At 39.2% G+C, this 12272-nt stretch overlaps 1 protein-coding gene across 8 annotated transcripts in view; it reads right to left on the minus strand.

Annotated features, from left to right (window-relative positions):
- LOC138759441 (uncharacterized) overlaps positions 1-12272 on the minus strand; it is a 148907-nt gene that overhangs the window by 24569 nt on the left and 112066 nt on the right. For all 8 annotated transcript variants that reach the window (XM_069929874.1, XM_069929875.1, XM_069929873.1 and 5 more), the window contains 5 exons: positions 10696-10880; positions 7564-7838; positions 5689-5905; positions 2047-2227; positions 1407-1533 (listed from right to left, as the gene is read on the minus strand). In XM_069929874.1, the coding sequence (XP_069785975.1) occupies positions 1407-1533; positions 2047-2227; positions 5689-5905; positions 7564-7838; positions 10696-10880 (985 nt within the window). The remainder of the gene's footprint in view (positions 1-1406; positions 1534-2046; positions 2228-5688; positions 5906-7563; positions 7839-10695; positions 10881-12272) is intronic.

A 12272-nucleotide genomic window follows, 5' to 3' on the forward strand; every position in this document is an offset into this window, starting at 1 on the left:
TTTCCTCCTTTGCCTTTTGTCAGTGAGGTGGGCTCGGCGGTCTTCTTCAAAGGAGGTTGCTGCCCGCCAAACTGTGAGGCGCCAAGATGCACGGTTTGAGGCGATATCAGCCCACTGGCGGTGGTCAATGGGGCAGGCACCAAGAGATTTCTTTAGGCAGTCCTTGTACGTTTTCTTTGGTGCACCTCTGTCACGGTGGCCAGTGGAGAGCTCGCCATATAACACGATCTTGGGAAGGCGATGGTCCTCCATTCTGGAGACGTGACCCACCCAGCACAGCTGGATCTTCAGCAGCGTGGACTCGATGCTGTCGACCTCTGCCATCTCGAGTACTTCGACATTAGGGATGAAAGCGCTCCAATGGATGTTGAGGATGGAGCGGAGACAGCGCTGGTGAAAGCGTTCTAGGAGCCGTAGGTGATGCCGGTAGAGGACTCATGATTCGGAGCCGAACAGGAGTGTGGGTATGACAACGGCTCTGTATACGCTTATCTTTGTGAGGTTTTTCAGTTGGTTGTTTTTCCAGACTCTTTTGTGTAGTCTTCCAAAGGCGCTATTTGCCTTGGCGAGTCTGTTGTCTATCTCATTGTCGATCCTTGCATCTGATGAAATGGTGCAGCCGAGATAGGTAAACTGGTTGACCGTTTTGAGTTTTGTGTGCCCGATGAGAGATGTGGGGGGGCTGGTAGTCATGGTGGGGAGCTGGCTTAATGTTTAAGAAAAGTGAAATATTAACCTTTTTGGCTAATGCTGGTGGTTCCAGCCAGAACATGCATTTTTCAACCAATAAAACTAGTTAAGATTCTGATGATGCAGCAATTCAAACACACTCTGGGTATGTTTGCTTTAAAATGTTTTCTTTTAGCTGAGAGTCAACAATTTGAGCAGCAAAGGGAATTTTGCAGTTTCGTGAAAAATATAACGTGCCAAACACCCAGAGGTCTAGAATGCCGTAGATCCTATGTTAGATCAAGCTAGGTGCAGAATGAATGACCATTATTTTCAACAGGGATTCTACAATAAAGTGGCATAGGGATGTTGTGGGATATTTTAAAATAACTTTCTTTCAAAGTTTGTGTATTTTAATTTGCTTTACAAAAAGTGATCTTAAAAAATATTTTTACTAATAATTTTAAATGCTTCTCCGATATTTTATCTTTGAAAGTTTTGACATAACAAGCTCCACTCCCTGCTGAAACCTATGAAAAATTATCCAGGGCATTACCTCTGTATTGTGCTATTAAGTGTAAAGCTGCTGGGCAGTGCAGAGTGGCAAAAAATATTTCACTACCACAATATCTAATGGTAGGTTAGAAGGGAAACAAATTAATTCAAAACAGTCCATTTCTCCTCTATGTGAATATAATCAGTTTAAAAGAAACTTCAGATTTTGCTAAATCACTTACCTAGAACTGTATACATCAGAGACACATCTTGCAAGACTGAATTGTTGGGTAAAGTCACTGAACCACATACCAACACGAGAAGGTTTACATAGTACTTCATAGATGGTATTTTCTCTATATTCATTCTCTGTAAATTGAAACATAATCAAAATGAAAATCTAGCCTCCTATAGAAATAATCCCTGGAACACTTTGAAGGACTGATGTTCTTTAAAGAGAATCCAGCAACTAAAAGCCAACATTAATGCAAGTAATTTAAGCCCATGTGCTTTGTAATGTAGTAACAGAACAGTGTCACTAAAATTTAGTTCTCCATTTAAAACAGTGGTTCTCAACCCTTTCCCCCCCAGTCGCACACCACCTTAAGTAATCCCTTACTAACCACAGAGCACCTGTGGCATTCTATGACTCTACTTCTATTAGCCCATCCAATTAGCACAAACCCCCTGAATCATCTACAGACATGACTATTGTGTCATATCAATCCAAAATACTTAAGTTAGCAACCTCTGAGTGGAACAATTCAGATGCAAGGTTTGCTCCCTGTGCCCACACTAAGGTAGGCACCCAAATTTTAAGGCCCTGAATTTTCTGAAAAGGCAGAGATGATCACAAGGTGTGATAACTGGTGCAAAAATTACCTTTAGAAATAGACCCTTCATGTCCTCTTTGTTACCATAAAATGGGGCAAGCAGATGCGGTTCCTCAAACGACCCATTTGCTTTTTGAATTTCATATTTGTATCGCTCAAACATTCTAGTTGGATCTTTCCAACATACATCTTTCTGATGGTAGAACTGCCCAATACAAATTGATTCACTTCTTCAAGAGAGAGGAAAACAACTCAAGTTGCAAATCAATTTTACACAGGCAAATAAATAAATACAATAATTGGCACATTTTTATCTTCCCATTAAAACTTGCTGCATCCTTTATTATTTGGGCAAGGATCTTAGTAACAAGTCATATTGATTAAAATTCAACATTTTTCATGACCCCAAGACTCCTTAAACATCTTGCAAGACGGAATTGCTGGGTAAAGTCACTGTACCACATATCAACACGAGAAGGCTTACATAGTACTTCATAGATGGTATTTTCTCTATATTCATTCTCTGACATCATTCCATAATTTTTGTAAGTTAAGAAATTTAAGACAATTTACACACAGCAAGGTCACATAAATATCAAAATAGTTGGATGTCAGTGACTAGCGGAGTTTTGCAGGGATCTGTTCTGGGACCCCGGCTCCTTATGATATTTATAAATTACCAGGATGAAGAAATGGAAGGATAGGTCAGTAAGTTTGCAGATGATACAAAGGTTGGAGGAGTTGTGAACAGTGTTGAGGGTTGTCGAAGTTTACAAAAGAATATAGACAGAATGCAGAGTTGGGCAGAATAGCAGAAGATGGAGTTCAATCTGGATAAATGCGAGGTGATGCATTTTAGAAAGTCAAACCTGAAGGCTGAGTACATGGCTAATGGTCAGATGCTTAACACTGTGGAAGAACAGAAGGAACTTGGGGTCCAAATCTATATGGCTCAAGGTTACCATGCAGGTTGATAGGATACTTAAGAAAGCCTATGGATGTTGGGCTTCTTAAGTCAGGTGACTGAATTCAGGAGTTGAAAGGTCATATTACAACTCTACAAATCTCTGGTGAGACCTGGAATATTGTGTTCAGTTCTGATCACCTCATTATAGGAAGGATGTGAAAACTATGGAGAGGGTGCAGTGAATATTTACCAGGATGTTGTTTGGTTTGGAAAATAAGATTAGCAGAGCTAGGACTTCCAATCCAATTTGGTTTCAATTTCAAAGGTTTTTGGACTAATTTTTTTTTGCCTTGGCTAATATATATCTTAATTTTTTTATACTATCTAATCTTTATTGAAAATCCTATAATCTTCCAAATAAGGAAGGTATCTCTTTTGTAGATTTAGTCACTGATGGTGGTTTGATGTCTTTTGAATAATTTTCTACCAAATACAATTTACCATACACAATTTATTTTTTAGATATCTGCAGATTAGAAATTTCCTGAATATGGTAATATCTAATAATCTAACATTTCAACAACCAGATTTATTTGACACTTTGTTCTGGTTAACCTCCTTTCGGAAGGATTGGATTGGTATACTCTTACGTTAAATTTAAGATCAATCCCCACAGATAAGATTCAACAAACATGGAAATGGAACTTCAACTAACATGATCTCCTGTTGGGGAAGAATTATGCCATACTGAGGTGGCTTCATTGACTCGTATGTTTTAGTCATGTCCCATGTTAGAAAATTTTTGGAAAGATATTTTTAAAACTCTATCAATGATACTGGTTATTCAATTATAACCTAACCCCTTAACTGCTCTTTTTGGAATTGCAGATGTAGGTTGTTTACCAACTTCTGCCTATTGAGATACAGCTTTTTCCACACCATTAGCTGGAAGAGCCATTTAAATGGAGTCTCTGATTCTCATACATTATTTCAATGGCTTTCTCATGTTTTCTCTGAAATCTAGAAAAAAATTTGAAGAAACATGGAAACCATTTATTGGTTACTTTCATGAGATATAACTGATGTTATTCTATGAATTAACTTTTCCTTTCCAGATGTAATATAACTCTTGCTGTTTTTGTTATTTGTAGGTGTGAACCAGAGCTATGTTTTAAACTATTTGACAGATTCTCTGTATAGGCCGCTCAGTTGTTTTTTTTTCCATTTTATTTTATTATATATATTTTTAGTAGATTAGTTTGGGTTTCTTAATATATATTAGAAATATTTCTTTATCTCTGTTTTTTTGTTAGGAGAATTATTTCTAATATTTCACATCTTCACTTTTTGGAAATTTATGTATGATACTTATACTTGGACATCCCATTTTAATTGTGTTATTTCTATTCTCCTTATGCTGTGTATATTATAAAATGTTAATAAAATGACTGAAAAAGAAAGAAAGAGCTGGGACTTTTCTCTCTGGAGTGAAGAAGGATGAGAGGTGACTTGATAGAAATCTACAAGATTCTGAGAGGCATAGGTAAGGTAGACAGACAGCATCTTTGTCCCAGGACAGGAATAGCAAAAACCAGAGTACATCTGTACAAAGTGAAGGGAGGGAAGTTTAGGGGCGACATCAGGGGTAAGTCCTTTTTAAACAGAGAGCTGCAGGTGCCTGGAATGCCTTGCCAGGGGTGGCGGTGGAGGTTGAAACATTAGGGACATTTAAGAGACTCTTGAATAAAAGAAAAATAGAGAGTTACGATAAAGCATTTTTTGGTAGGTATATATAGGTCGGCCAAACATCGAGGGCCAAATGGACTGTACTGTGCTGAAATGTTCTATGTATATAACCTTAGGGGGTAAAATATTGACCAGAAGCAAGATGGAACCAATGGTTTTCTTTCAAGTAACTCAAAATGCCTTTTAAATGGACAAGATTTTGGGTTAACATCTCATCTAGATTAGCCATTCTCATTTGGGGTCATAGCCCCCCTCCCCCACTATGGAGGCATAACACTTTTAAGGGGAGACATTAAAAACAAAATATTTTTCATGTAGTTGGTAGGAGAGAAGTATGGAAGAAACCAACTAAACGATTGCTTTAAAGGGAGGAGGGCTATAAATTTTGAGGAGTCCAAAGGGTGCCATTGCCAAGAAAAGGTTGAGAATGGCTGATCTACACAATGCTCAGATTTCCTTTTGTTCAGTATTGATTTGTATTTATCCTTGGAATAGGATTCAAACTAACCTAACACTCTGTCTTACCTAGACATACAAGAGACTATGGATGAAATGCTCACACGGAATCCTCATTGACCCCATGTGGAAATAACACACCGGCATGAAGCAAGCTGAGCCAATCACGGCAAGAGTTGGACTTATGGCAGTGTGGTTAGAAGACACAGAAAGATAAAGTACAGCAATTCATCAAAGTAATTACATTTAAAAAATATTCTCTCTATATTTATGTCAACTCTCCCCAAATTCTAACCCACAAACAAGGAAGCAATTTAGAGTTCCAATTAACCAAACAATCAAATCTACCAACCAAATGATCGAGCTAATACTCCAAGATCTATTCCAACAGACAGGACACTGGAGATATATGAAAAGTTCAAATATCCTAACAATCCACAAGAGAAAAAGTCAGAAGGGAATGGTGAAGGCTTTGGAGGGAGAGCAGAGATGAAAAAGCATTCAACAGCATTTAAAATATCTCTTCCAGACCACCACACATTTGTAATAAGCCTAGCTGTGAACAGAAAGGAGCGTGGATACCTGCTTGGTACAAACACAGCTGGGTAACGTTCAAACAGATCCTTCAACTGATTTTGACTGCAGTTTCTATCCAAGTAGGCATAGACTTTGCAAATGTGATCCATTCCTGTGCAAAATTCTGCACCTTCTAAATCGCCCGAGTTACTCGGAGGACTTTTCACACACCACAGTTTAAAGTGGTTTATCATCGTCTCCACAGTTATGGATGTTTTAATACCTATAAAAGGTAGAGATTATTTTAAGTAACTCACAGCAATGACAACAAAATGGTCTAGAAAAAGCACGATACATCTGAAGAGTGGAAAAGGGTTTTCTCCTGCTCTCAGGATCACAAAGGACATTATGCTGGGTCCAGAACAGCACTGATTAAGCTAAACTAAGGCATAAACTTCAATACTGTTCTAGCAATGTTTATTAATGAGACAAGAATTTTGTATAAATTTGTTGCTGAATCCTTTGAAACCTACCAACACTGGTCACGAAAATTACCTTAACATTTTCCTGTCATGTACTTTTTTTTTTAAGATACAGTATAACTTTTTTTAATTTCGGGACTGTCATAGTTTTAAGTCTGCTTCAAGCATACAAAATCATGAAGTACATGTCATTGAAAATTCATTTTCTGCATTCGCACTTGGACGTCTTCCCTGCTGATCTGGGTGCAGCCAGTGACGAACACGGTGAAAGGTTTCACCAGGACATTGCAACCATGGAAAGGTGGTATCGGGGCATCTGGAATCCATCAATGCTGGTGACTATTGTTGGACACTGACACAAGAGGATTCAGATGCTAAGTACAAATGAAAATCAGCTGCAAACATTTTAGGTCAGTTGAATTAACGCAATGTGTCAGCATCATTATGTAATTAAACATATTAAATTCAATAAAAGTCAACGTTTCTTCAACTTAATACAGTAAATATGAAATTATCTTTGTGCTCAGCTTGAAGTTGTTGATCATAATCCCCAATTTCTTTTTCCAGAAACCAAATCTTTTGGAAAAAAAAATTGCTTTCCACACATTAGTAATGGCATTTCCACCAGGTGACGGTTTGGCTGAAATGGTAGAGCACTCACTTGCAATAAAAAGTCATGGATTCAAGTCCAATTACAGCAGATTACTGGGGCTGTGGAGAGGAACTTGGGAAGGATCGCATCATTAAAACACTTCACTTCAATATCAATTTACTTATTTTTACATGGGTACCTAACCTTTACAGCACTAAAATGAACAATAACCTGCAATTCCCGATATGATCATGACAGAAAATGCAATCAATTTGCAGATGGGAACAAATTTCTAGTCTGCATACCTAACTGTATTTTAAAAATAGTGGGCAAGAAATGGTGCATTTTATTTTAAAATCACTGTTTGAATTTCAAAGAAACAATGACAATAAAAAAAGTCAAATGTTATGTTGATTGGAAACTCACTCCTAAAATTACAAGGATTTTTTTTGTTTTGCATAGTGAATGATTAGGGTCTTGAAAACACTGCTGGTGCAACACCAGAGGCAGATTTAATTGTAGCATTTTAAAGAGAATGGGGTGGGGTTGGATATGGCAGTACAATTCGGGCGGGTTTAAATCTGGCTTTCTGAAATCCGGAAAAATCTGAAATTCAGAATCCCTAAGGGTTCCAGATAAAGGATCGTGTACCTGTACCACCTTGAGTAATCACTTACTAATCACAGAGCACCTATGGCATAGAATTTACTTAAGGTGGTAAGTGAGTGGAAATGCTGGGATAACTAAATTTTTATTCCCTCTTTCTTTTAAATACAAAGTACCTGTTTGGCTGCAGGAAGTCAAATTTCACAGCATAAGTATGTGGACAATATACTCATTGACGTATGATTTTACATTGGTACGTACCAGTGAAAGCAGCAAAGGTGCTCTTCTCAAGAAGATCAGAACATACATAACTAACGTTGTTATCCAAGAGCTCCAGTAAATTTTCAGATCTCAAATATACTTCAATAGGGCGCAGAAAGGCTGTGTGGAATCCAGAACCATCCAGCGCAGGACTATCAGTGGGTAACCATGGTAAGGTTTTCAGGTAAATTGCGAATGAAGAATCTACATCATTCCTTAGCACTTTATCCTGGCTGTTGTAGACTTTAGCTGTGCAGTATTGAGATAATCTCGATCTGCAAGGAAGAATTAACTTTAAGTATTAGAAATTTTTTATTATTCAATATAGGCATTCTTCCACCAATAGTTTCTATGTATTATCTGCAAAGTGTTGCTCAAACCCACGCCACAGCCATGCTTTTTACTAACTCTCTCAACCATTAGCTGGATACCATTAGTTACAGCAGAGTTTCAATGCTTTATTTTTAGCAATGAGTTGGATGAGGGGTCCAACTGTAAGATGTCAAACAGCTGGGTGGCAGGGTGGGTTGTGAGAAAGATGCAGAGAAACTTCGGAGGCCTTCATAGGGGCTAAACAAATGGGACAGTAGAATACAAAACAGAAAAATATATCATTCACTGTCAAACAAAAATGTGGAAATACGAGTATTATTTTAAATGCTGAGAACTTGAAAAGTTTTGGCATTCAGTGTGTTCTCATTCACAGATCACGAAGTTAATTGTAGGTATGACAAGCAATGAAGGTGGCAAATGATATGTTAGCTTTTATTGCAAAAGCATTTGAGTACAAGGATAAAGGCATCTAATTAGAATTAGACTGGGTTCCAATTAAACTGCATCTGGAATATAATGTACAGTCCTGATCACCCTATCCAAGGCGGTAAATACCCACAATAGGAACAGAGCAAAGAGTCCTGGGACTTGGGGGTGGGTGGTGCTGGGAGGGGGGAGTTGTGAGTACAAAGAGGAAGTCAGCACAACTCTGACCGGGCCTATATTGGATAAATATTTTTTTTGGATAACTGGTCATTTTTTAAAAAACAGCCCAGTAGCGACAGCAAATCACTTGTAAGTGTTTAAACAACAACAAACAACAAGGGAAGGCTTTTTAAGCATTAAAATAATGTTAATTCTCACCAAAAATATGCTAACCGCCTCCAATAACCAACCACTCCACTGAGGCCCCGCTCCTGCCCGGCAGACCGAGGTCCCCACTGCCGCTGGGAGCCCGAGGTCCCCGCTCCTGCCAGCAGCCCAATGTCCCCAATCCCACCAGCAGCCCGATCGATGTCCCCACTCAGTTCAACTCCAAAAAATATTTTAGATAAATCTGGATTTCTGATTTGCTTTGGATATCCTCATTTATCTGAAATGTAAAATTTTTTTTGGGGTAATTGAGGATTTCAGAGAATTCAATTTCGGATATTTGGAGTCGTACTGTAGTTTGACAATAATACTTCCCAGAGTTTAGACCAATCATTCTCAAAAGGGGCCACAGCATTTTCATCTAACGTAACATAAATATATATTTTTTTGTTTTTCATATAGCGTGCAGGAGAGAAGTACAGAAAAAAACCCAAAACTTGACTGCTTCACTTTCAAGCAGGCCCATAAACTTTGAGCAAAGTCCTTGGGGGACCATAGCCGATAAATGGTTGAGAATGGCTCGTTTAGAGAAACAATAAGTGATCTTTTTGCAACAAACAACATTCTTGTAGGACTTAGCAGCAGATGCAGGGATGATATTTTCCCAGATCATTGTATCCATTAACAGGGGTGAGAGTCTTAAAATAATACATTGTTGTCCAAGAGTGAAGTGAAACTTGCTAATTCCTGACCCATCTGAGCTGTGGAAACTAAGCCACCAAACACAAATTGAGGAATGTTTGGTTCATTTGTCACCAAATACCTGATACAGTGAGAAGGTCCTACTGCTGACAGGCTAACAGATTACCTCCAACACTATTTTCAGCCGTTAAAGAGCACAATTTACAGAATGTAGCATGAAAATGATAGGGAAGATCATTTAGCACCAAGCAAGGACAGCATGACAACACTGCCATGGAGTTCATTCAGGAGCCTGACAGCTACAGTGAAGAAATTGTCTTTAAGTTTGTTAGTACATGGGTTTCACTCTGAAGTCTTCTCTCTGATGAGAGGATGGAGAAGTGGATGGGTGGCACCAGCAATCGGGATCGGGGTTCGAATCCACCACTGTCTGTAAGGAGTTTGTATGTTCTCACCATGTCTGCATGGGTTTCCTCTGTGTGCTCCAGTTTCCTCCCACCCCCCAAAACATTGAGGGTGGTAGGTCAATTGGGTATAATTGGGTAGCATGGGGTCTTGGGCCAAAAAGGCTGTATGTCTAAATTTGAAATTTAATTTTTAAAAAAAGAGTGTGTTCTGGGGTGTGATGGGTCCTTTAGTATGTTGGCTGCCTTTCTCAGGCAGCAAGAGGTGGAGGGGAGGGAAGTCTTAAATATGTTCTGAGTTACATTCACCACCTTCTGGAGGTTCTTCTGATCTTGAGCAGAGCAGCTCCAGAACCATACTGTTCTGCAGTCAGCACATATGCTTTTGATGGTGCACATGTAGAAGTTGTTGAGGGACAAGGGGGGGACTCACTTAATTTCCTTAGTCTTCTAAGAGAGGAGTTGATGTGCTTTCTTGACTATCGCATCAATGTGCTTGCCCCAGATAAGGTCACTAGAGTCATTTATTCTGAAGAACTTGAAGCTATGCACTCTTTGGCTATGTGGTTGGTAAAGTGGCCATGAGCCAAATGATTAGCCATGATCTTAACGAATGGAAGATCAGTCATAAGGGAATGAATGACCTAGCCTGCTTTTATTTCTTATGTTCTCATTATAATAAGATCTTCTAGTCTTTAATGGATTGGAGTTAGAAACCAACACCCCATGACTTGTCATCAACTTTTGTCATGAACTTGCTGCCACATGGAGCAGTTGAGTCAAGAAGCATAGATGCATCGAGAGAAGCACAAAAGGATGCAATGGGGGAAGAACAGTGATGCAGAGCATTTGAGCCAAAGACCTGTTTCAGATCTTTTATCTCAACGTAAAGTCAAGTGAAAAATACAATGATGTGAAGAATAACATCTGATTAACTCACCCAGAGTCCCAGTTTTTGTCAAGATGCTTGAGTAGGTACTTTCTCTGATTTAGTTTTGACAATTCAGACAAATCCCCTGTAGTTAATAATCTGTGAAGCTCTTCACAGACATAATCTTCCACCACGTATAAATTATCTGCTGTGCTGGGCCAACATTCATAGACAGGAGCCCAGGGGCTAGTTGCCTAAAGACAATTAAAAATAATTGCATTAATACTTAAATGAGGTTTCTGTATGATGAGGACAGGACCACAGTTTTAGGCCAAATTAGGCCCAGACAAGAAGGAAAGTGGTCAAAATAAAACCAAAACACATTGCTACTGTGAATGACTTGTAAGGGAACCTTGCAAGTGGGAGTGCTCCCAACCCCCAACTGCTCTTGAACTCCATGGAAAAGATAGAGGGTTTGGCTGGTACTGACAGGTATCCTGTGCGGTCTACATGTGAATGTTACACACTCCATTCACTAAGTAAGAGCAGTACAGGGAATGAATGCCTAAGGTGGCAATGAGGCAACATTTAAGCCAGTTGCCTTGCCCAGGGCAGTGTGAAACTTTTTTTGACAGGATCAGAATTTATTGTCATGAACATGTCACAAAATCCGCTTTATTGCTGCAAGATTACAATGTAAATGTTTCTAATAAATTACATTGAAAAATAAATAAATTAGTTCAAAAATAAGAGTAAGTGTTTCAAGTGCTTGTGGTTCATCGTCCATTCAGAAATCTGATGGCAGAAGGAAGCAGTTGTCCTTGAGCCATTGGGTGTTCATCTTCAGGTTCCTGTACCTCCTTCCCAATGGTATCAGTGTGAAGAGGGCACGTCCTGGGTGTGAGAGTCCTTGAGAATAGAGGCTGCCTCTATTCTGGTTTTTTTTCTTGTCCTTTCAATTGGCATCTCCATACCGGACAGTGATGTAACCAGACAGAATGCTCTCAATGGTACATTTGTAGAAATTTGCACATCTTTGGTGACATATCAAATTATCTCAAACTCCTCCGAAAGTATAGCCGCTGGTGAGCCTTCTCTGTAATTGCATAGACATGGAGGCCCCAGGACAGATCTTCAGAGATACTGACACCCAGGAACTTCAAGTTTTTGACCCTTTCCATTGCTGACCCCTCAATGAGGACTGGTTTGTGTTCTCTTGAACTCTACAATCAGTTTCTTGGTTTTGCTAGCGTTAAGTGCAAGGTTGTTGTTGTGACACCACTGAACTAGCTGATCTATCTCAGTCCTATATGCTTCCTCATTGTCACCCATGATTCTACCGACAACCATGATGTCATCAGCAATCTCGTAGATGGCATTTGAATTGTGCCTTGCCATACAGACATGAATGTAGGGAGAGTAGAGCAGTGAGCTAAGCACACATTCTTGAGGTGCGGCTGTGTTAACTATCAGAGAAGAGATGTTTCCGATTCATCATGACACTCATTCAGACAAGTGGGAATTATTTCTTCATATTCCTGATTAGTGTCTTGTAGATGGTGCAAAAGCCTGGGTGTCAAGAAGCAAGTCACGTGATGGAGTAGTGGCCGGACGGTGAACTCCAGCCCTCTCCAGAAAAGTCGGAA

This window comes from Narcine bancroftii, chromosome 3, assembly GCF_036971445.1.
Source record: "Narcine bancroftii isolate sNarBan1 chromosome 3, sNarBan1.hap1, whole genome shotgun sequence".
Lineage (NCBI taxonomy): Eukaryota > Metazoa > Chordata > Chondrichthyes > Torpediniformes > Narcinidae > Narcine > Narcine bancroftii.